Raw genomic sequence first — 24,663 nt, 5'->3', positions numbered from 1 at the left:
AAACAGACATTTATTTCTAATAGCTAATTAAATCTATTCATTCGTGTGTGAGTGTGCACATCACCACATGTTGTCGTCTTCTTCTTCCACCATGTGAGTCCTAGGGATGGAACTCAGGTGGTCAGCCACGGTGGCAAACGCTGTTACCTACTACGCCATCTCACTGACATCAGATGGTTCTTTACAACAATCTCTGTCCGGCCTGTACCTCACCGAGTTGACTAGATTGGCTGGCCAGTGAACCCCAGGACTCCCCCCTGTCTCTATGTCCCCTGTGCAGGGATCGTGAACGTGTGCCACCATCCCTGTCTTTTGTATGCGGGTTTTAGGGACTGAGCTGAGGGCCGCAGGCTTGTAAGGCAAGTCCTACATTGAGATATCAAGTCTTCTCCCCGGCCTTGGCATGTCTGTCCTTAAAAATTCTGGTGTATTCTGTCACCTCAACAGGACATAGGGAGGGCCTACTCAACTGGAGAAATGGCTCGGTCAAATAAGAGCACTTATTACTATTTTCGTAGGGACCTAAGCACTGTGTCGAGCAGCTCACTAGTACTTGCAACTACAGTTCCAGGGGATCTGATGCCCTCCTCTGGCCTTTTTGGTTTCCTGCACACACGTACAAACATACACACACAACACACACACACACACACACACACACACACACACACAAATAAAACTTTAAAATAATAAAAATAAACATTAGCTCAAGATAAAAGGAGGCCCTATTTGACAAAGTAAACCACTACACCAAGACACAACGTAAGAACCTGGTGGAAAACAGACAGCTTAAAAGTGTCATGGAGCATGTGCCATCCAAGTTCACTCAGTGGTGATGTCATAAAAAAAAAGGTGTGACCTAAGCATTCCGTTTTCTTGTTCTGCATCAAGATCCCCAAGGCTTTGCAGGACAGTTTAGAGGCACTTGTATTTACTTTTGTAAGTTTTGTACATTTGTGGGCTCAACCCCAGCCACAAAAGACTCAAAGAACACATCCAGGACGGGTGACAATTGTTACATAACGTAGTCTGGTGGTGAGGTGGCTAGCGAGGGGCACTAGGAGTGTGCCAATGAGAGAGATTGCCTCAACTTACCTGAGTATGTGCTCCCTGCGGGATGCCCGGGCACCTGCAGACTTCCAGATGTCAGCGGTGGGGGAGGAGGCAGAGCCGTGGGAGGGGCAAACATATTGGGGTGATGTGAGTGGGCAGGGGGTTGGAGGGTGGGTGTAAAGCTGTGCAGGGGGCTGTGGTTGGGCAGAGAGAGTGGGAAGGGAGAGGCGGATGGGTGGTGGGAGATGTGAGGAGGGGCGGGCTGGGTTTTGGCTGGGGTGTTGCTTCTGCTGCTGCTGCCGGAATTTAAAAAAAGGGAAAAGAGTCAGCGATTCCTTTGTTGGTGTTGTTCAATTATTATTGTTATTATTTATTACAGTAAAAGACTTTTTTGAAACAGGGTTTCATATAGCTCAGGCTAGCCTCCATCTCACTATAAAGCAGAGGGTGACCTTGAACTCATGACCTTCAGGCACCCATTTCCCTGTGCAGCACCACTGTGTCCAGCTTACGCAGTGCTGGGGATGGGACCTAAGGTTTCATGGCCACTAGACAAGCATTCTACCAAAGGAGCTGTCAAAGGGAACTCCATGAAGGGACTGTCTTATTTTCAACAGAGCTAAGTGACCCCACATGGAGAAAGAGTCTCCTAACAGAAGAAACTCAAACTCCTAGGGTCCCAAGCCTCTGGAAACGCCAGCACGGTATTCTAAAAATGCATCTTTCACAGAGGCAGAGTCTCCCATCCCAGACTCTCCCCATGGAAAATCTTCATGTGTGCCTCAGCATGCCTGCCCTGCCAGCCTGCCCTCCAGCCGGGTACCCTGGTACATCCTCCAACTTTGGGGTGTTTTGGGGTCTTTGTTGTTTGTTTGTTTTGAGACAGGGTTTCTCTGTGTAGCCCTGCATAGCCTGGAACTCACTCTGTAGTGCAGGCTGGCCTCGAACTCAGAGATCAGCCTGCCTCTGCCTCCTGAGTGCTGAGATTAGAGGCATGTGCCATCATGCCTGGCTCCTCCAAGTGCTTTTTTTTTTTAAACCACCTTTCCCTCCTTTCTGTATTACCTCAAGTCCTCGCAGGCATTGTATCCCAACCCTGCCCATCACCAACGTCCTCAGAACCAACCCAAGAGATCTTTCAGCCTCCCAGATTAAAAAGCAGAGCAAGTTGCAAACAGACAATCCTAGCCTCCCCCAGCTCCTGCCCTATGACCCCCTGTCCTGTGGAAGATTAGGGTCACTCACCTTAAGCTGTTGAGGCTCAGGCTACTGCTGTTGTAAGCCGACAGTGGCTGCGAGAGACTCTGAGAAGCGGGGTGTGACTGCACAGGTGGAAGGGTCTGCTGGAGCAGATGGCCGGGGGACTGCGGACGGGGTGGCCGCTGCACCTGAGGCAGCGGGGCAGGCTGCAGCTGGGCTTCTGGGGGTCCTTGGGCTGGCTGTGTACTTGGAGGAGGAAACTGAGGAGGAGCCTCCGTGCGCTGGACCAAGTCCGGGTCTGGAGATGGGATTTGGAGCTGGGGCTCCGCCTGGGGCTGGGCTGGGAGCTGCTGCGGGAGCTGAGGGTGTGGGTCTTTGAGCACCACGGGTTCGAAGATGGGCTCTTTGCAACAGTCCTGGCTCTTCTCCTGGCTTCTCTCTAGACCAGAGATCTTGGGGACAATTGGCCCTGCATCTTGGTTGTCGTGTTCAGGTAGTGTGGCGACACCTAACTCTGGATCTGTATAAGAGAGGGAAGAGAGGAAAAAAAAAAAAAAAACCAGGGGAGGATGCGTGAAAGGAAGCAAGGGAAACCATGCAAAGTATCCGGGCATTCCCAAGGAGACTCTGCACCTGCCACTCAGCACCCTGATTCCCACAGGTTAGGAAACGTATACCATCAGTAACTTCAATTCCCCAGGATCCAACGCCCTCTTCTGATCTCTGAAGGCATTAGTCACAAATGTGGTACCCATACATACATATGGGGGAAAAACACCATGTGTATTTTTATTATACACATAAATGTTAAAAAAAAAAACACCCTAAGACATAAATAACATAAATAGATACATAGTGTAAAAGAAAGGCGCTGTTGAATAAGTATTTTTATATGTGTCTGGAGAAGAAATCAATGATCACATTGTCTCCAATGAAGAGCTAAGGAAGTGACTCAGGGGTACAGGCCTTGTCTACAGTGCTACCTCATGCCCCAGCTAGAGGCCAGGGGTGTGGCTCAACAGAGAGCTCTTGCCTGGGATCCCCTATTGAAGGGTGTCGGGGTAGCCCAGTGCGCATGAAGTTCCATCCCCGGTACCACTCAACAAACCAAACAACAAAGACTGAGGATGGGGTGTGGGGGGGGAGGGGGAGAAGTGGCCATGTGACAACTCTAAGCTTTGTGGTTGTGACCACATTGCCACTCCGGGGTCTGCTCTTTCAGGCTAGCTACACGAGGGGCATGACTCCACAAAAGAACACTTTGCCTTGGAGCCCATGCCAAGCAGACACCGAGAAAGATCCAAAGGACAAAAAACGAAAACAAGAATCCTTGTTGCAATAACAAATATCATGTAATACTTCGGGATTTTCTTGTTAGAGAAAATTACAGGGGCCTCTAAATTTTCAGCAATGTATCCTAAATTTTTTTTCCAGAGTACTTGTTATGCAAAAACTACAAATAAGCAAAATTAGGGGGAGGGGGAGGGAGAGAGAGAGAGAGAGGTGGGAGGGAGGGAGAGAGGGAGGGAGGGAGAGAGGAGTCAAGTATGTAGGAAGCAGTTCTCATTAGAGTGCCACTCTTCCACTCTTCTAGGCTGGCATTGTTGGCTCTTTTAAAAATGAGTTTTAAAGCCGGGCATGATGGCGCACACCTTTAATCCCAGCACTCAGGAGGCAGAGGCAGATGAGTTCGAGGCCAGCCTCATCTACAAAGCAAGTCCAGGACAGCCAAGGCTACACAGAGAAACCCTGTCTCGAAAAACAAACAAACAAAAAAGAATTTTATTTTTAATTAATGTATATGTATGCGTACCCGTGCCAGAAAAGGGTTGTCAAATTTCCCGGAGCTGGATTAACAAGCTGTTGTGAGCCTCCAGGCATGGGTGCTCGGGAACTGAACTCTGGTCCTCTATAAGAACAGTGGTTCAGGCTCTTAGCCACTGAGCTACCATCTTTGGACCCCCACTACTGGTGTTTCAAACTATCAGATTTACAAAGATGAGAGGAACAAGGCTTTCTAAACCTTGCTGAACATCACTTGACTATAAGACCTAGAATTGGCCTTTGTTTGCATTGTTTCATTTACACAGAATTTCCTGACATGGCATCACTGTGTTGTGTTGCCCTCCACCAGTTTTAAGATACACTGAATTTTACAGGGTTTTTGTTAGATTTATTTATTTATTTATTTTGGTTTTTCAAGACAAGGTTTCTCTGTGTAGCCTTAGCTATCCTGGATTTTTTAGACCAGGCTGGCCTTGAACTCACAGCGATCCGCCTGCTTCTGCCTCCTGAGTGCTGGGATTAAAGGTGTGTGCCACCACGCCCGGCTAGTTTGTTTTATTTTTTAATATCACATCTCTTTGTAGCTCTAGCTGGCCTCATACTCAGTCATTCCCTTGCCTCGGGCTCCCAAGTGCTAAAGTCACTGGCATGTACCACCTCACCGAGCTTGACCTTTGACATTTACACTTAGAACTTCACCAGGAGCTGTTCAGTACTTGAAGCAGATCATACTACAGATGGGAAGGCCGATCACAGTATCTGTGATGGCTAACTTCCATTGCCAAGTCCTCAGAATTTAGAACTGCTGTGGAAACAAGTCTTCTGGGTATGTGTGTGTGTGTGTGTGTGTGTGTGTGTGTGTGTTTGTGTGTGTGTGTGTGTGTCTGTCTGTCTGTCTGTCTGTCTGTGTGTCCTAGATTGGGTTAAAAAGGTTTCCATCAGAGCCATCCAATAGGCTGAGATTCCAGGCTAAAAAAAAGGGGAAGTGAGCTGAGCACCAGCACTTTCTGCTTCTCTGACCAGCCACGCCTCCCCCACCATGACTGACTATCCTTGAACCGTGAACCAAAACTCCTTTCTTCAGCTGTTTTAGTTATTTCTGTCCTAGAGGTGAAAAGGAACTAATACAGAATGGTGGTTAAGAGTTTGGGGCCACAGGGCATGGTGGTGCACGCCTTTAATCCCAGCATTTGGAGGCCGAAGCAGGCAGATCTCTGTGAGTTTGGTGCCAGCCTGCTTCACCTGGTCTACAGTTTTAGGACAGACAGAGCTATGTAGACATACCCTAACTGAAAAAGAGTTTGAGGGTCAGCCCATGACACATAGAGAAACCAAATCCAAACAAAAATAATTTAGAACAGATACACATTACACAAAAGGAAAAGACTGCCTTTGTCACGGTCCATAGTTACGTCTCCAAGTCTAGTCAGTTCCGCTCAAACGCAGTTAACTATCTGCAAGTGTTCTGTGAAAATTCACTAATTCCTGTGAGTTTTTTTCCACAACGTATACCACTCAGCAAGTGCTCAGTGTTTCTATAATAGCTGCAGGGAAATGGTGGCACACGCCTGTGGTCCCATGACTTGGAAGGCAAAGGCGAGAGGATTGGGAGTTCAGAGCCAGCCTTGAGCACATAGAGAGATTGAGGTCAGCTTCAGTGGCATGAGAACCTCTCACCTAATCAAACAAGGAAGCAAACAGAAGCCACTGGGACAAAATCACACTAAGGAAAATAAAATATATTGTCAGTTTGGTCTCAGTGCTGAAAATGACCCGTGTATATATATGTATATATATGCATAAGTTGACAAAACTACATAGCAAAATATGGCTCTGAGCCTCTGACTTTTTTTAACTTAACTTCTCAATGTTCTATCATGAAAATGTATTACCAGGCAAGAAACAAGGGAAGCGGGGGGGGGGGGGGGGGGGCGTTACATAAATGAGATCTTCCACCCTCCAAAGTATTCACTGCCCCAAGTCACCTTGTGACTGGATTTTTTAAAAAGTAGGCCACCAACATGGCTCAATAGGTAAAAAAAAAAAAAAAAAAAAGTGCATGCCACCAAGCCTGAGTTTGATGCCTGGGTCCACATGGTAGGAGACAACCAACACCTACAGGCTGCCTCCTGACCACCACACAGACGCTGTGGCAATGCATGGATTAAAAAGGACGCGCACGCGACACAGGCACACAAATGAATGTAAAAAGTGGCTATCTGTGGTTTTCTGAATTTGCCCAGGGTGGGCTAATCTGATAGGGACCACAGCCCAGTGCATTCGAAGATGCAGAGCTGTTTCACACTTCCCTCCGTCCACCCTCACATGGATAAAACATCAGTGGTGTCACTTGTGCCCAATGCTCCCGATGTCTCAACACCAATGACCTGCCACCAAGAGGCACATCAGTCACCAGTTTGACAGTGGCCATCTGTGATGGTGAATGTTTACTGTCAACTTGAGCAGCAAGCAGAATCACCAAGGAAACATGTATCCATGATAGAGTTTCTATGTCAGTTGAACTAAGGTGGGAGGACCCACCCTGGAAAAGCTACCCACAGGCTGGGGTCCCGTACTGGACAGAAAAGAGAAAGCAACAAAATGCTAGCATTGATTTCTCTGTACTTCCTGACTGTGGATGTCAAGAGACAGAACACCTCCTCCTCTGCCACCATGCCTTCCCCGCCATGATGTGCTGTCTTTCTTCCTCGCGCTCTTTCTGTCGGGTGTCTGTCCTCAGCAATAACAGTAACTAACACTCCATATGACCAGGCTTTCCTACAGAATGCAGAGCCTTTCGTGATCCCCCTTGACTGCTAAACATTTCATTTCCTTTGTAGCTTCCAGGACAAGGGGAAAAAACAAAAGATATGAGGGCCGCTGAGACACTCAGCGGCTAAAGGCACTTGCTGCTAGGCCTGATGGTCTGAGTTTGAGCCCTCAAACCCCTACAGTGGAAAAAGAACGACTCCAGCAAATTGCCGTTGGCCTTCTACATGGGTGCTTGAACGCATGTGCACACATGAGATATGATTTTTAAGGATTTTAAAGAGACACTGATGAAGGGCCAAGTGGGTGGAATATCAAACTTAGAATAAAAGAAATGGCCTGGTATCTCTTGGGGCCAGGGATGTATGCTTCCAGTAATGTTTAAGGACTCCCAAATCCCAATTTCACACATCTTCTCAAGCTGGTTGGGATAGACCAGGAAAAGCCTGGGCAGTTTTGAGTCGTCATATACCCAGCACTGTGTGAAGACATGAGCATACGCCACTCAAGCATACTTGGCTCGGTGCAGACTTCAGAGGCTGCAAAACCACCTGCAAATCCCTCTTTAAACGGAAGTGACCTACATCACGCAACACTCAGGTCCCCACCTCACTTCCCCTTCCCCAGGTATTGCAAGTGTGGGTGTGGGTGGCCGCAGTCAGTTTTTGGCATCATCTCCATCCAGGAACCCTGAACTGAGATCTCCCCGCTAGCACACCAAGCACTTTGTCAACTGAGCCACTGATCAGTTTTCAGTGATCTCCCAGTGCCATCACGTGTTGTGTGGCACAGTTAGAAGATACGCCTTCAGAGCCTCACAAAAACCCTAGAAGCAAACAGCGTTCTCTCGGTGTCACACTGGTATCCTGTCCCCAGGGGGCTCACTGTGAGAGCTGGGCTTCTCCTCAGGAGATAAGTTCCCTATTTTGGCAAATGCATCCTATATATACTCATGAGGGCCAGCGATAAAACTGCCCCCCAATCCATTCACACTACCTGCTAGGGCCCACATGGGGACTGACAGCATCTAACCCTCTGCAGTCTGTCTGAGTGGTTTATGTACGAGCACCACAGAAACTTCTAGAATGAATTATTATAAGCTGTTCTAAATGGTGATGGAAATGGGAGCTCAGCCTTTGGATATTTGGTTTTAAAGAAAGAGTAGAACAAGAGGATTTTCACTTCTTTTCTTTTCTTTCTTTTTTTCTTTTTTTCCCTCCATCATCTCATCTCCCAGTGTACCATGCAATCTCAACGTTCCAATGTGATCACATGAACAGCAAGTGGGGCCTTGGTAGGACGATAAACTCAGGAGCCTGCCATTATACTTGCGTTAACACTAAGCCTACTGTTTCTTTTCCTCTTTCTTTTTCAGACAGGGTATAATATACCCCAGGCTGGCCTTGAATTCTGTTTGCAGCCATGGAAGACCTTGAGCTTCAGATCTCCTGTACCAATACTCCCTTCACCAGGAGATTACAGGTGTGCACCACAATGCCTGGTGTAAGTCGTGCCGGTGATCAAATGCAGGGCTTCATGAATGCCAGACTCACGCTGGGTCACTTGGGCCACACTCCCAGTTTTCCTTTTTATAGGACAGGTCTGTTACTCATTAAGTTGACTTTCAGTGCCTGTAAAAAATGTGTGGTTTACGTACATGTATATGTGGGGTATGTGTGCCTGTGTGTGTACATGGAAGGCAGGGGATGTAGGGTATCCTGTTCCATCACTCTCCAACCTATTTCTTTGAGGCGGGGTGTCTTTCTGAACCTGGAGCTAGGCTGTGGCCCAGAAAGCCCCAACAATGCACCTGTCTCCATACTCAGTGACGGGGCTGTAGGAACGCACCACGCGAGGGATTTCACCTCGGCTCCTCAGGCGTGTATAGTCAGCCTACTAAGCCATCTCACCAGGTCCCTTAAGTCGATTTTATTTTTTTTTTTTACAGTCAATCTGTGGAATAAATTCTTTGCAGCAAAATAACATCTCTTGCCATTTTATTTTTTCTTTTTCTTTTCTTTTCTTTTCTTTTTTTTTTTGTTGTTGTTTTTGTTTTTGTTTTTTTTTTTGTGACAAGGGTTTCCTGTGTAGACCAGGCTGGCTTCGAACTCACAGATATCTGCCTGCCTCTGCCTCCCAAGTGCTGGGATTAAAGGCGTGTGCCACCACCGCCTGGCGATACTTCTGGTCAATGGCTTGTGTAGTGCCTTTCTAGGCAGCTGCTCCACTGGGAAGCCATGCCCTAACCCCTCATTGGAGGATATTAGCCATATGCCCCATGTCTAAACTACATCCCAGCACCTGAAGGAATGTTTACATTTTGGGACAAGTTCTCCTTAAATTGCCCAGTGTGACCTTGAACTCAGTCTGCAGCCAGGGCACGCGCTGAACGTGCCATTCCACTACCTCAGCCTCCTCAGTAGCTGGGGTTTTAGGCCTGAGCCACCACACTTGACACAGCCACTTACTAAAAAGCTAACCATCACCAACAGCCCCTCTAATGACCTGCTATGCCACACTCTTGCTGCTTGTGGGGCGTAGGCATGTTTGTTTGTTTGTTTGTTTGAAGACAGAGTTTCTCTGTGTAGCCTTGGCTGTTCTGGACTCGCTTTATAGAGCAGGCTGGCCTCGAACTCACGGCGATCCACCTGCCTCTGCCTCCAGAGTGCTGGGATTAAAGGCGTGCGCCACCACAGCCCGCAAGCGGTCTTAAGGGCAGAGCCAACTCTCCAGTTCTTCAACTCCAGGTTTTTTGAAGAAGGAAGGGTCTCTTTAAATCCTGCGCTGCGCTTCCTTCAGTGCTGAACACAGTGCTGCACATAGCCTGAATGGTGATTCCTTTAACTACATAATAATCAATTTACAAAAATCTGAGCAAGTTTCTTTATAAAAGCAATTCTAAAAGGAAGAAAAAAAAATCACTGTAATGAGAAAAACACTCAATAAACAATTACACATTAAGCCAGAAAAATTATGCCTCTTTGGAGTCGTTTCTGTAATTGGACAGTATACTGCAATAAAATAATAGCATATAATACAAGCCAATGGGAAATAATTAGATGTCATTTTGGTGGTTAAGGATCCATTTTCCATATATAATAAAACTAATGTTCTGGTTTGAATCATAAAGGATTCTAATAGCTTGGTTATTTTTGTATTACAAGGGGGAAAAAAGTAGGGCAATCAAAAGCATGGAGCTTTTTAATAACTAGGGATGGGTGGGGCCCTGCTGGTGTCTGTCTATGGTGTATACGCATGTGGCCCACAGACTTCATGAACACAAACACATAAAAAGAAAAGTAAATAAGAAAACATAAACAGTGTCACACCAGGGAATGGTTATGCAGCAGTGTCACAGGATTTTTATGCCTGTATCCTTTATTTTTAGCTATTTACTGTGTATGTGTTTATGAGTGGTGCAACGTGTATGTGTGTGAACGTGCGGGAATGGGCGCATGTGTGTGGAGAGGACGGGAGTCCTCTTCAGTTCTTACTTTTTAAAAGATGGATGTATAGCCAAACATGGTGGCTCATGCCTTTGTTCAGAGCACAGGTAGGATCTCTGAGAGTTCGAGGCCAGCCTGGTCTACATAGAGTTTTAGGATAGCCTGGCTATACAGCGTGTCCTTGTCTCAAATTTGCCTTTTATGTTTATTTTTTCTTGTGTATGTGGAATGATAATGGTAATATGCACATGTGTGTAGATGCCTAGAGGCCAGAAGGAAGTGTTGGATCCCCTGGAGCTGGAGTTACAGGCAGTTTTGAGCCACTGAATGTAGGTGGCTCTGCAGGTAGTGGCACTTGCGTGTAAGCCCGGAGACCTGAGTTTGAACCTTCAAACCCAGCAGTGGGAGGAGATGACAGACTTCTCTGTAAGCTGTGTCCTAACATCCATGCAAATAAGCTCTCCACCCCAAAGTAAACACATAATGCAATCATGGGTGTCCACAACCACCCTAGTGCAGGGAGCGCTGAGACAGGTGGTACTACTAGAATCCCTAGCCCCTAGTCCTGCCAATCATTGAGCACCTGGCTCATGTGAAAGACGTGTGCGTGTACACACACACACACACACACACACACACACACCCTCTTCCTTAGTGCCTTAACAAACAACACACACATACGTCTATTGAATCAAATCAACCCCTTCCCTTTTTTTTTTTTTTTTTTGAAGACAGGGTATCATGTCACCCAGGCCAGCCTCCAACTTCCTTTGTAACTGAGGATGGCCTTGAACTTCCGAACCTCCTGCCTCCCCTTCCTGGGAGCGGGGATTACAGGCATGCACCAACTCGCCTGGTTCACAGTGTTTAGATGGGACCCAGTAGTCCACGCATGCAAGCAAGCTCTTTACCAGCTAAACTACACGCCCAGCCCTTCATCTTTGCTTTTTAATCTGTTGGTGATGAAATGTCTTGCCATGAACAGCAAGCCCTCCAAGCCCATGGTTTGCACTGCGTCTCTATGCACAGAACGCACATACATCAGAGGCAGCCACACATCAGATGAATTCATGATGGAAAGGCCACAGACTCTAAGGAATGGATCGGTGTGTAGGACAGCCTCCGGTGTGTTGCAAAAGGCATCTTGGCATTGTCCTCCTCAACACGGTAATTAACTTATTAATTAGTATGCAGAACCAGAGAGGATCTAATGTTCCTGACTTACTGCATGCACAAAATGTAATAAGCATATTATAAGCCAGGTGCTTAGAGGGAGACACATAATGTGTGATAGAACTCGGTCCTCCCAGGAAAACAGCTAGCATCTTTATCACATCAGTTGTGCTTGCCCACGCATCAGTCAGGATCTGTCCTGTTGAAGGTTGATATTGGCTCCTAGAAGGGAGTGGGAAAGGTCATTAGACCCTCACCAGAGATCCCAGCCACCCACTCCTCCCAGCTGTTCGTACAAAATTCTGCTCTAACTGCACCTGGCCTGGGGCCTGAGGTACTTTGAGATGCTGGAATATATAGGCTGAGTGAGAAAGGTTGACTAAGGGGCTCCATCTATGTGGTTACACGGAAGCCACCCACTATTTGTGTCGGATGAAGACTTTCCATGAGGATGCTTTGGGGCAGTAACCTGTCACCCATGCTGGGAGTAAGCCCAATACATTTACTGGTGTCCCCAGGGTGAACTTTGATGCGTCGTTGGGGGCCTTTATGAGGAGTGCATGATACTATTTCCAAAATTTACAGCCGGGTGTAATGGCTCACACCTTTAGTCCTAGCACTAGGGAGGAAGAGGCAGGTAGATCTCTGTGAGTTCCAGGCCAGCCTGGTCAACAAAGTGAGTTCAAAAATAGCCAGGGCTGTTACACATCCCTGTCTTGAAAAAACAAGCAAGCAAACAAACAAACAAATAAAAAACCCAACAACAAAAAGCACACACACACAAAAGCAGAAATACCCCACAAAACAAAATTTACCCCCCCCCCTCCACACATACGGAACCTTTGACAGAGGGCTTTCTGTCAATTCCCAGCACCAAAAAATTTTAATGTAATTAATTTGGATATTAAAATGTTTATTGCTAATTGGCTACAATGTAATAATGAATCTATACTGTATTTCACTGCTAATTAAAACCTCAATAAAGAGGCAAGGACTCTTCTCCATGTCAAGGTGAAATCTGAGGCTTCAGGGCTCTGAAACACATCTCTCTCCGTCCTGGTGATTTCACTCCCCCATGTACTCCTTAAGGATGCTGAAGGTACACAGGGTAGAGCTGTGTGCAGGTGCATGCTGGGAACTGACCCAGGACTTCCTGCATTCTACCGGAGCATTTTATCCACTGAGCCACTCACTGCCTCAGACACAGCTCAAGATTTTCCTGCATCTCAGAGCCTGGGAAGGTAATCCCTCTTGACCTGATTCCAGTTCCCACAGATTCACCACCCGAGTCATTTACATATAACTAAGTAGCAGTGAATGTCATTTAGCCATTTGTGACAGTCAGTTTTATACAAGTTTACACAATGTAGAATCACCTGGGGGGAAAAAACATCTCAATGAAGGACTGTCTGGCCTGTGAGCCTATCTGTAAGCAATTTTCTGTTAAAAAAAAAAAAAAAAAAAAAAAAAGCTCTTTAAATTTTGATTTTATGTGTGCATGTTTGTCTGGATATATGCCATGTGTGGAGCTAGAAAAGGGCATAGAATTCCCTGGAAGTGGAGTCACAGGCAATTTTGAGGCAGTCAATGTAGGTGTTGGGAATTGAACTTGGGTCCACTGCCAGAACAGAGAGAGCTCTTAACCACTGAGGCATTTTTCAGCCTCCTGTGAGTGATTCTTTTAATTGGGTCAATTGAGGTGGTAATACCCACCCTGAACATGAGTGGCCACAATTCCCTTGGTTTGTGTCCTGGAGGAGAGAAGGATAGAGAAGTGGCAGAGCACAGGAGAGGTTTGCACGCATTCACTTCCCTCTGCTCTTGACTGTCGATACACTGTGTGCACAGCTGGGTGAAGTTTATGCTGCCTTGACCTTGTTGAGCCACACCCTAGCCTTTCATTGAGAGATATTAGGCAGGGATTCTATCACTGAGCCACGCCCCCAGCCCCTCACTGGGGGATACTAGGCAGGTGCTCTACCACTGAGCCACACCCCAGCCCCTCACTGGGGGATACTAGGAAGGTGCTCTACCACTGAGCCACACCCTAGTCCCTCACTGGGGGATTCTAGGCAGGTGCTTTACCGCTGAGAGACACCTCCAGCCCCTCACTGGGGAATTCTAATCACTGAGCCATGCCCCCAGCCCCTCACTGAGGGATTCTAGGCAGGTGCTCTACCACTGAGCCACACCCCAGCCCCTCACTGAGGGATTCTAGGCAGGTGCTCTACCACTGAGCCACACCCCCAGCCCCTCACTAGGGGATTCTAGGCAGGTGCTCTACCACTGAGTCACACCCCAGCCCCTCACTGGGGGATTCTAGGCAGGGATTCTATCACTGAGCCATGCCCTCAGCCCCTCACTGGGGGATACTAGGAAGGTGCTCTACCACTGAGCCACACCCTAGCCCCTCACTGGGAGATTTTAGGCAGGTGCTCTACCACTGAACCACACCCCCAGGCTCTCACTGGAGGATTCTAGGCAGGTGCTCTACCGCTGAGACACACCCCCAGCCCCTCACTGGGGAATTCTAATCACTGAGCCATGCCCACAGCCTCTCACTGGGGGATTCTAGGCAGGTGCTCTACCACTGAGCCACACCCCAGCCCCTCACTGGGGTATTCTAGGCAGGTGCTCTACCACTGAGCCACACCTCAGTCCCTCACTGGGGGATTCTAGGCAGGTGCTCTACCACTGAGACACACGCCAGCCCCTCAGTGAGGGATTCTAGGCAGGTGCTCTACCACTGAGCCACACCCCAAGCCCCTCACTGGGGGGTTCTAGACAGGTGCTCTACCACTGAGCCACATCCCGGCCCCTCACTGGGGGATTCTAGGCAGGTGCTCTACCACTGAGCCACACCCCGGCCCCTCACTGGGGGATTCTAGGCAGGTGCTCTACCACTGAGCCACATCCCGGCCCCTCACTGGGGGATTCTAGGCAGGTGCTCTACCACTGAGCCACACCCCGGCCCCTCACTGGGGGATTCTAGGCAGGTGCTCTACCACTGAGCCACACCCCAAGCCCCTCACTGGGGGGTTCTAGACAGGTGCTCTACCACTGAGCCACATCCCGGCCCCTCACTGGGGGATTCTAGGCAGGTGCTCTACCACTGAGCCACACCCCGGCCCCTCACTGGGGGATTCTAGGTAGGTGCTCTACCACTGAGCCACACCCCGGCCCCTCACTAGGGGATTCTAGGCAGGTGCTCTACCACTGGGCCACACCCCCAGCCCCTCACTAGGGGATTCTAGGCAGGTGCTCTACCACTGAGCCACACCCCGGCCCCTCACTAGGGGATTCTAGGCAGGTATTCTACCACTGGGTCACACCCCTAGCCCCTCACTGGGGGATTCTAGGCAGGTGCTCTACCACTGAGCCACACCCCCAGCCCCTCACTGTGGGGATTCTAGGTAGGTGCTCTACCACTGAGCCACACCCCGGCCCCTCACTAGGGGATTCTAGGCAGGTATTCTACCACTGGGTCACACCCCTAGCCCCTCACTGGGGGATTCTAGGCAGGTGCTCTACCACTGAGCCACACCCCCAGCCCCTCACTGTGGGGATTCTAGGTAGGTGCTCTACCACTGAGCCACACCCCAGCCCCTCACTGGGGGATTCTAGGCAGGTGCTCTACCACTGCACTACATCCCCCAGATATTGCAAGCTGTGATCATTAAAATTATTGAGCACTGCCTGCTCTCTTGTCTGAACAGTGTCCCAGCTCAGATAAGATAGCCCTAAGCAGCTGTTATCTCTGCAGTCTTGTTCCCTCTTTTGCAAAGTCTAGTGCCCAAGACACTGAACCTTTTTACACATCCATCCACTGCTCCGGGCCATTAAAAGCTGAGGGTGTGAATGTTTTATTAGTCTTGAACGGTGCATAACGCCATTCTACCAAACAGGCAAAGCTGAGCTCTAATTAGCCTACTGATTAGAATTACTGGGCCTGTGGAAGCTAAGTAAGATACAACACTGGAGAGACCAGGTGTGTGCTCCTGTGAGTGACAAGTCTCCCTCCCCATGCTACGGACAGAAGGGCGACCTCCCGTGTCATGTGCACCTCAAGTGTTGGCTAGGAAAGCAGATGACTATAATTACAATTAGCAGTACAAAAAGAAAAAAAATAAGTAACGCTTTGAAAATCACAGTGTACAACGCACACCCACACCATGGACGCTTTGACTCCTTTCAAAAATCAGTGCATGCACGCTGGGCACGGTGATGAACGCCTTTTATTCCAGCACTCGGGAGGCAGAGGCAGGTGGATCACTGAGTTCGAGGCCAGACTGGTCTATAAAGCAAGTCCAGGACAGCCAAGGCTCCACAGAGAAACCCTGTCTCAAAAAACCAAAAAATTAAAAATTAAAAAAAAAAAAAAAATCAGTGCATGCCTGGCAGGTTGGTATTGCTGCTCCTGCAACCCAAGTGTAAGGTTCCTTCAGGAACACGGTCTGGCCATCTCCAACTGGGGCCATCGGGAGCAGTGGCAATAGTCTGCGCTATTTTGGATTCCTCTGGGTGGTAACTCCATTCTCAGAACAAGTGACCGTGAGTGCTCAGCCATACACGGGGATACCTATGTCAGTTCTCCCCTCCAAGGCCCAGAGAACATCGTAGAATGTAAAGAGGCATCTGAGCCTCAGAGGACGGGGAGGAAAGCTGGTTAACACTGTCATCTGGGCATGACACAGCTCCAGCACTCATAGTAGCTGTGGTTACCTGAGGGAGGCCTGGACAAAGTCAAGGAGGTTACCAACTCCAGCATGGAGTCAGGAGGAGATCACCACCTCTAGGCTGGAGCTATTGGCAGTTGATGGCTACTGGTGAGAAAAAGGTCACTTTTCACTGGGGGAGGCAGGTGGCTACTGGTAGGTTGTCCATACCCCAAATATGACTCCACATCCACCCATACTGGGACAGCACTAATTAGACTTAGTGGGTTATTTGAAACTAACAAACAAACCCTCAAACATGAGGTTGGGAGGGAGATATTGTTTGGTAGAACCCCAGGGGAGCTGGAGGGAGGAAGCAGGGGTGGCTATAATCAAGATGCAAACGTAGATGAATGTAATTGCCAATGAATGCATTTAAAGAAATGGTACATGCTGCCTGGTATGTGGTGGATGCGTAGCTAGAACTCAGGAGGCAGACGCAGGAAGGATACAAGTTCAAGCCCAGTGTGAGCCATAAAGAAAAGATCATCGTCAAAAAACAAAAAGCAAAGAGACAGAAAGAAAAAAGAAAACTTCACAGAACAAGAGGCTACATTTGCAAATCTTGTACGATAATGATGAAGCATCAGACGTATATTAAGAACTGCTCCCTCCACAATAACAATGAATAAATAACCTATTTAAAGGTGGACAAAGAGGCTGGCTGAGATGGCTCAGCGGATAAGGGCGCTTGCTGCCAAGCGTGGTGATCTCAGTTCGAATGCCTGAACTCACATGGAGGAAGGAAAAAACAAGACTCCCACCAACCTCCTCTGACCTCCACAGCCGGCCAAGCAGTGGCATGCATGTGCACAGGCCCACACAAATAAATGCAACAGAAACTAATTTTTCAAAAGGGGCGAAGGACTTGAATAGTCACTTCTTCAAAGAGGACACACAAACATCTCAAGAGCAAATGGAAAGAGGTTCAACATCACTACTCATGGGGGTGGGGGACAACGACAAAAGTCCAAACCACAAAAAGCAACCGCACCCACTGTAATGATAAACAGAAGTTGGTGCAGCCTGGTGATCCTTCAATGGCCTCAAATGGTCCTCCCTCTATTCCTAGTCATCCTCCGTCAGTGCTGCTTTTATTCCTTTTGGAGGGCCTTGAGTTGAGTGAGGTGGGGTCTCAAGCAGCCCATATTGGCTTGGAACTCTAAGCAATCCTCTCAAGTGTTGGGACCACAGGAGGATCAGGAAAAAAAAAAAAAATCAGGAATTCAAAGTCATTATTAGTGAGTTCAAAAGCAGCCTGGGCTACACGAGACCTTCTCAAAAGAACAAAAAGAGTTGGATCTTTCCCTGAAGGGGTCTACAACTTACTGAAAGAACAATTAAAGCAAGAGGCTGGAGAGATGGATCAGTAGGCAAAGCACTTGCTGCACAAGCGTTGGGCTGTGAGTTCGAGTCCCAGCATCCAACATGGTGGACTACGCTTGTAATCCCAGAGCAAGGGAGATGGAGACAGCCGGTATCCTTGGTTCTTCCTGGCCATCACACAGTCTAATCAACCAACCTCAGGTGCCAGTGAAGGACTGCCACACACACACACACACACACACACACAAAACAGTTGGAGGCTGACAAGTTGGCTCACCAGGTAAAGTGCTTGCTGCTCATGCCTGATGACCTGAGTTCAGTCTTCAGATGGCACATTAAGGTGGAAAGAGAAACAACTTCACAACATTGTTTATAACGTTCGTGCACACATACTCACAAACAACAATGATAAGTAGTTAATAAATGGAAAAATAAAAACTTAATACAAATAGATGAATGGCTCCTGAGGACACCCTAGGTTGTCATCCAAGTTGTCCTCTAGCTCCCCCCCTCCCCCGCCCATATACCCTTCATGCACAACACACATGGGGCAGATCTAAAGAAACAGAATGGTATAATTCAAGGGTAAGTGCTCTGATTGAATATGAGCACTCCCAATCCCGCGAGGGATCCTGAGTAGATGCTATGCCCTGGAAAGCAAAAACAAGAGAGGAGCCACTCCCAGGGGGAAACAAGGAAGTCATCCAAGCCAGGAAGGGACCAGGCCTGAAGAGTCACAGAGGCAGAACAGGAAACCCATGCTGCACTGGTAAAACAGGGTGGGCGACAGGCTCATCCATTCAGGAGCCCAAGGCTACCAATGGTCAAGCATGTGTGACCTCTTCCTTTCACTGAGGAAAGGAAAGAGATGGCTCCCTCCTGGGTGGCTGATGCTGCCCCAGGCTGGCTATAGGATTTCCTTTTATGAAAGGATCCTGGAATGACTAGAAGGAGAAAAACTTTAAACCACCATGTCTGACAATGTGTTATAGAGATAGGTAATGCGTCAGTTAAGGATACAGAACACTCTAGAAATCTTCATTCCAGATAGACACGCATGCGCGCGTATGTGTGTGTGTACACACACACACACACACACACACACACAGACACACACACACACACACCATAAAATAAAGCAAGTTTTTAAAACAATTGTATGGGAAATGGTCAGAGACAGCACTTCAGGGGAGCCCTGCAATCTCTGGGGTACACTTCAGTTCCAAAAGCTACTCAGGGTCTTTCCCAACTAGTTTTCTACCTAGATGATGTCTGAGCACTAAACCTACAGTGAGTTGGCAAGCCAAACAAGAACCCATGCGGCTGGAAAGGTGGCTCAGCAGTTGCAAACACTTGGTGCTCCTGCCAAGCACCCAGGTTTGGTGCCCAACACTGTGGCTACACAGTAGCTTACGACCTCCTGTAGAACTCCGGTTTCTGGGGAACTGGCACCCTCTTCTGACCTCTAAGGGTACCAGACATGTGGTGCACATACATAAATGCAGGTACTCATACCCATAAAAATAAAAATTAATCTTAAAAACAAAACATCTTACAGGTATGGCAGTCCATGCTCTTTAAGCTAGAACTCACTCTGGAGGATGATACAATAGCTGTGAGTTTTAGGCTAGCCTGGGCTACATAGCAATTTCTAGGCCAGTCTAGGCTACAAAGTGAGACCTGTCCTAAAAACAATACCAACAGCAACCACCCAAACCTGGGTTACAGTTGTAGTTCTCTTCTGTAGGCAGAGTGTTTGCCTGACACACAGTAAGCCCAAGATTCCATCCCCAGCAACCATAAACTGTGGCTATTGGCTCATGCCTGTGAACTCAGCACCCAGGTGGTGGAGGCAGGAGGATCACAAGTTCAAAGTCATCCTCAGCTATTTAGTGAGTTCAAAGTCAAACTTGGACTATATGGGATACTGCCAAACAAGCAACACAAACAAAAGAAAACAGAGAAAGGAAAGATTACTTAATCCTTCCTTAAAGATGAAATTAATTTACATATTAAATCAAAAACACCGCAATGTTCTGGAATGTTCTTTCCTGCTGTACCAAGCCATCTCCACAGGGTGAGTTTCCCAAAGGAAAAGGGAAACAAGAGATCATGGCCACTCTCATTTTTCCTGACGACCTCCAACCTCCGATCTCTGAGGCGGTTCTAACTGACCTGATTTTTCTTTTATTGTTGCTTTGTTTTACTAGGGGACAAACTTCCATCTCTGGAGGGGATTAATGGGTACCTTCCTCAAGGAACGGGCTGCAGAAAGACTGATTCGCTCTCTAATGTCTGAATCTTCCCAGATGCCCCCACGCTGCTCAGCGCACAGAACTCTACCTGAGCTTCAGTTCACTTCTGTCTCGTGCTTTCACTCCCACACCAGGCTCCCAGAAGGCAGCAGGAGGCAAGGTGTGGGAGTTCAGTGCTAACTTGTTCTACAAAACCAAACACATCTTGGGTTAATCCTTTTACATGATTAAGGGAAAAGGTTCTTGTCTTTTTGTTTCTCTCTCTCTCTCTCTCTCTCTCTCTCTCTCTCTCTCTTTCTCTAAAAATTATTTCTGGGTGTGTGTCACACTCACTATGGTGCGTATGGAGGTCAAGGGACAGTTGGCCCGAGTCAGTTCTCGCCTTCCTCCGCATGAGTTACGGGGATAGAATTCATGCCATCAGGCTTGGCAGCAAGCACCCACCTTTTACCCAGTAAGCCATTTTGAGGTCCTGACTTCCACCTTGTAAGGGAAGGGGCTGGTTGACACTGTGCAGAGCACACCGGGCTATCTGGCCTTGGAGATTCCTGTCTCTGCCAACTCCCATCTCATTGAAGTGGTGCTGGGATTATAGACAGGCGCCACAAACTTCAGGCATCCAAATCCAGGGCCTCAGGATACACAGCTAGCTTTTTAGTCACGATGAGTCATCTCTCCAGCCTGTTTTTTTGCTGCCTCTGGTTCTCATATAGCCCAGGCGGGCCTCAAACTCAATGTGCAGCTCAAGCTGGCCGTACACGTCTGCCCCTCCCTGTACCCTCTTTCCAAGGCCTTGGATCACAAGTATGCGCCAACACGGCCAGATTATTTTCGGAAGAAAGTCTTCTTATGTAACCATGGCTGGCCTGACACTTGGTACAGTCCTCCTGCCTGAGCATCCGGAGGACTAAGATTAAAAGCATGTGCCCCCCAAGTCCAAACAACTCCTCCAATCTTGACATGCATTTTTTTTTTTTTTTTTTAAATCTGAGACTCAAGTTTTACAAGCAGCTCAGTAATGAACGGTGTTGGTTTGCTGCGACAGAAATTTGAAATTTAAATACCCACCTGGGCACAATTATTGTGGCAGGACCCACATGCTGGCCCCAGTGGGACTGTCTAATCTGTTCAGAATCAGAAAGATCCTTCTGTCTTCCCTGGAGGTGGGGTGGAAATAACCTTTCTCCCTTTAGACTTTGCGCATGTTGTGAGTCAGCCACCGAGGGGGCCAGGTCGTCACTAGGCCTCCCAGAATTCTCCAACTTCATTAGTGCTAACTGAAGGGGAGAGGGTGGTGACAGGGACTTGGCACTGACAATGGAAAACGACTGTCTACCTAGCCTTCCTAGGAGCTTGACTTCACGGCACACCTGATGAAGGAAGGAGGAAGAGTGAGGACTGGCTGGGAGATGGTGTCAAGTAAGCCTGTCCCCTTGCTATCCTCTATGCTCAGCTCTCAAAAGAAGGAACATGGAAGATCCGTTCTCAGAGAAGCGCCACCTGGCTGCAGAGGACACCGCTGCATGAGTAAAGCTCTCCACCTTGACAATAACGTTCTATAACCTTGCATTTATACATTCATTTATATATGTGTGTGTACATGTGACAATCGTAGTAAGGAAAAAGAAGCCATTGATTTGGGAGGAATCAGGTGGACTGGTGTGGGAGATGACATGTGAGGGGCTGCGGGAGGGGGAAAAAGAGAGGGGAAGATGATGCAATTACATTTTAATTTCATTTTTTAAAGACTGTAATCTAGAGCTCAGGGGGAGAGTACTTGCCTTACAAGCGTGAGGGCCTGAATGCAATCCTCACAACTCACGAGAAATTGCACACGTCTGTAATCCCAATGCCAGGGAGGGAGCAACAGGGGGATAACTGGGACTTTCCATCCAGTCACTTAGACTACTTGTTGTTGGGCTCTAGGTGAATGGTGCATCTTTAGTGTCACAGGAGGTAGAGGAAACCTGAGGAACAATACCCAAGGCGTCCACTGACCTCTATTTGCACACGCGCACACAAACTCACACACACACACACACACACACACGCATATGTGCATATGTAAACATAAAAAAAAAATCTTCAGTGGTCAAGAGCATGTACTCTTCTTGCTGAGTTCCCAGAATCCACATCAGTTGGTTCGTAAGCCAGTTCCAGAGGTTCTGACACCCCTGGTACCCTCAGAACCTACACATTCATACATCGAATACCCACAAACATAAATAAAAACACACAAACATTTAATAAGAGTTAGCCACAAAAAAAAAAAATTTGCTCTAACCTAGGCCATTAAAGGGTTTGAAGGCTTCTGATGCTTATAATTTCTCATCTCTTCTCTAAAAATCAAGGACTTAGAGTTCTACAAAGTTTCGTTCGTGTGGTGGAATTTTCACTTACAGTTGAGTTCCTGTGTGTATGTGTGTGTGTGTGTGTGTTTATGTTCCTCCTACTTTAGTACTGCAAACCACAGAAATTTAAGAAGGCCAAGGGCAGACGCCACGTTAGTAGGAACCACCAACATACGTAAAAGCTAATTATATATGGCATGATGGAATGCTGAACAGTGGTCCAGTGTGTTCCCACACAGCGATTCATATACAAAGGATGAGTCAACATTACAATCATTTCTTCAATTCTCCTTCCCTCCCTCCCTCCCTCTCTCTATCAAAATATTCCTTTACCAGTAAAGACATATTTCTAATAAACATCTTTGTAAAACCTTCTGAGGGTTCAAAGTGTTGAACAAAGTGTTTCAGGTACTAAATACTTTCTATTAGCTTTCTGCTACTTTGTTAAAATGTAAGAGGTTGGGGAGGAGGAGCTAAGGGCTGGGGGGCGTGGCTCAATCCATCATGTAAATATTGATCCCCAGTACCCACGTTAAGAAAGGGGCGGGGGTGGGGATTGTACATCGTCCCAGCACTGGAGACACAGAATGGTGCTAACCCACTGGAGTCAATTTCCAGCCATTGAGAGGCCCTGTCTCAAAGAAAGAAGACAAAAACAAATGACACCCGAGAAACAACACCTGTGGTTGTCCTCTGGCCTCCAGTGACAAATGGACCCTACCCCTCCATACACCCACATACCCCAGACATATACACCATTGGGCATTTGGGAGGCAGAGGCAGGAGAATTGCAGCAAGTGTGAAGTAAGCCTTCGCTATACAGCTGAGCTCCAATCCAGCCTGAGCTACATAGGGAGAGGCTGTCACAAACATTCCCCAATGTGAAAAGAATTCTAAAGTCATATTTTAAACCCACACCAAACACTTCAAGTCCTTATTCCTGTTAAACTATATCCCAGGCACCTTCCTCATGCACTTAAGACTAAGTGCACAATTATTAGATTAGGCTATCACCAATGTGCAGAATAAGGTTACATCTGGGCTCCCAGATGCTCTATCAGATTCTCTGTCATCACCAAATGACATTAAACTGAAGGACGTTCGTTTTAAAATTTGACCCAACTCTCAAAAAATTTAAAATCAGATATGGCAGCCAGGCCTTGAGGTACAAGCCTGTGATCCCAGCTACTCTAGAGTCTGAAGCATGGGGTTCCCAAGTCCGAGGCCTGCCTATCTGAAGAGTGAGTTCAAGGCCAATCTAAGGAACTTAGTAAGACCCTCTTCTCAAAATAAAAAGAAAGAAGATGGCTAGGAATATAGCTCAGTGGTAGAATTCTTGCCCAGGATCTTCTAGTGATAAATTACAGGCACATCTAAGCAATATAACTGCATGAAATGTCCCAGTGAGGGGCTGAGGGTATAGCTCAGTGGTAGGGCCCTTGCCTAGAATCCCCCAGTGAGAGGCTGGGGTGTGGCTCAGTGGTAGAGCACCTGCCTAAAATCCCCCAGTGAGGGTCTAGAGTGTGGCGCAGTAGTAGAACAGCAGCCTAGAAGCTCCCAGTAAGGGGCTAAGGGTGTGGCTCAGTGGTAGAACACCTGCCTCAGGGAGGGGCTAGTTGTATGGTACAAGGTTCTAGGTTAGACCCCCAGCACCCTAAAGAAAAAAGTCAGATATATCTCAATCACTACTGTCAAATTTTCCAAAAAGAGATCAAATCAGATTTAGAACATTCCTGAATGCCAGTGCTTTCTTCATGTCAGTTAAGTTTGTTAGGAACAAAAGATCCTTGGGCATATGCAAAAATAACAAGCATTTGGTGTGGACGGTCACAGGACAGGGGCTTTAGAGTCACCCTAGATCTCATTAATTCTCACTACATAATTTCCTTTTACTGTTGCCCTTATCATAATGAATTAAGGGCCTGCCATCTATTTCCATCTGACCCAAGGCATTCTTTTAAACGGGCTGTTGATAGCCTCTGATGATGGACGGTTCCAGGCTGATGACATTTCAAATGGGCCTTTGGGGTGCTGACAAAGGACCTTCTCTCTGTTCAGCTGGGGGCACTCACTTCCAAGATCTACCTCAGAGGACACGAATAAGCCATTTTTAAAGAGTCCAATTTAATTTATCAGCATCTTGAAGGGAAGGTCATTTTTCTGTCTCACTGGAAGGCCTAACTTCCTTGCTCTGGTCCTAAAAAGGTCTATACACCTGTTTTAAGTACAATGGATTTTGAAATATTAGTTGCTACGCCACACACACACACAAAAGCTATAATGTCAGGCTTGTGGCCACCTTGCCTTGAACTGTGGCTTCCAGCCCCCGGGAAGAAGGGGTATAGATCATGGGAGACAAATATGTCTGCCCACTGCCAAAGGCTACTACTGACCCTGTGGCTCAAGCAGGAGCATAATGGTTGAACCCAGAACTGGCTCTTTAGCACTCTCTTGGTACCCCCAAAATAAAGAATGAAGGAGAGGGGTTATGGTCCAACTGACCTTTCTGGGAGTATCCCCGTCCATAGGGTACTGCTAGTCAACGGGGCGGCAGCCTGAGTGGATGTCTGCAAAATGAACTCTTTAACGA

At 47.6% G+C, this 24,663-nt stretch overlaps 1 protein-coding gene across 4 annotated transcripts in view; it reads right to left on the bottom strand.

The window, feature by feature from the left end:
* The window catches only part of Auts2 (activator of transcription and developmental regulator AUTS2), a 1,105,889-nt gene that overhangs the window by 36,926 nt on the left and 1,044,300 nt on the right, over positions 1 to 24,663 (bottom strand). For 2 of the 4 annotated variants that reach the window (XM_051161360.1, XM_051161363.1), the window contains exons 7-8: positions 2,299 to 2,773; positions 1,096 to 1,349 (exon numbers count right to left, since the gene is read on the bottom strand). In XM_051161360.1, coding sequence (XP_051017317.1) covers positions 1,096 to 1,349; positions 2,299 to 2,773 — 729 coding nt within the window. The remainder of the gene's footprint in view (positions 1 to 1,095; positions 1,350 to 2,298; positions 2,774 to 24,663) is intronic. The other 2 variants (XM_051161362.1, XM_051161364.1) reach the window with 1 other exon arrangement.

This window comes from Acomys russatus, chromosome 19 (assembly GCF_903995435.1).
Source record: "Acomys russatus chromosome 19, mAcoRus1.1, whole genome shotgun sequence".
Lineage (NCBI taxonomy): Eukaryota > Metazoa > Chordata > Mammalia > Rodentia > Muridae > Acomys > Acomys russatus.
The sequence above is the reverse complement of the archived record's forward strand: the minus strand, read 5'-3'. Positions and strand labels throughout refer to the sequence as shown.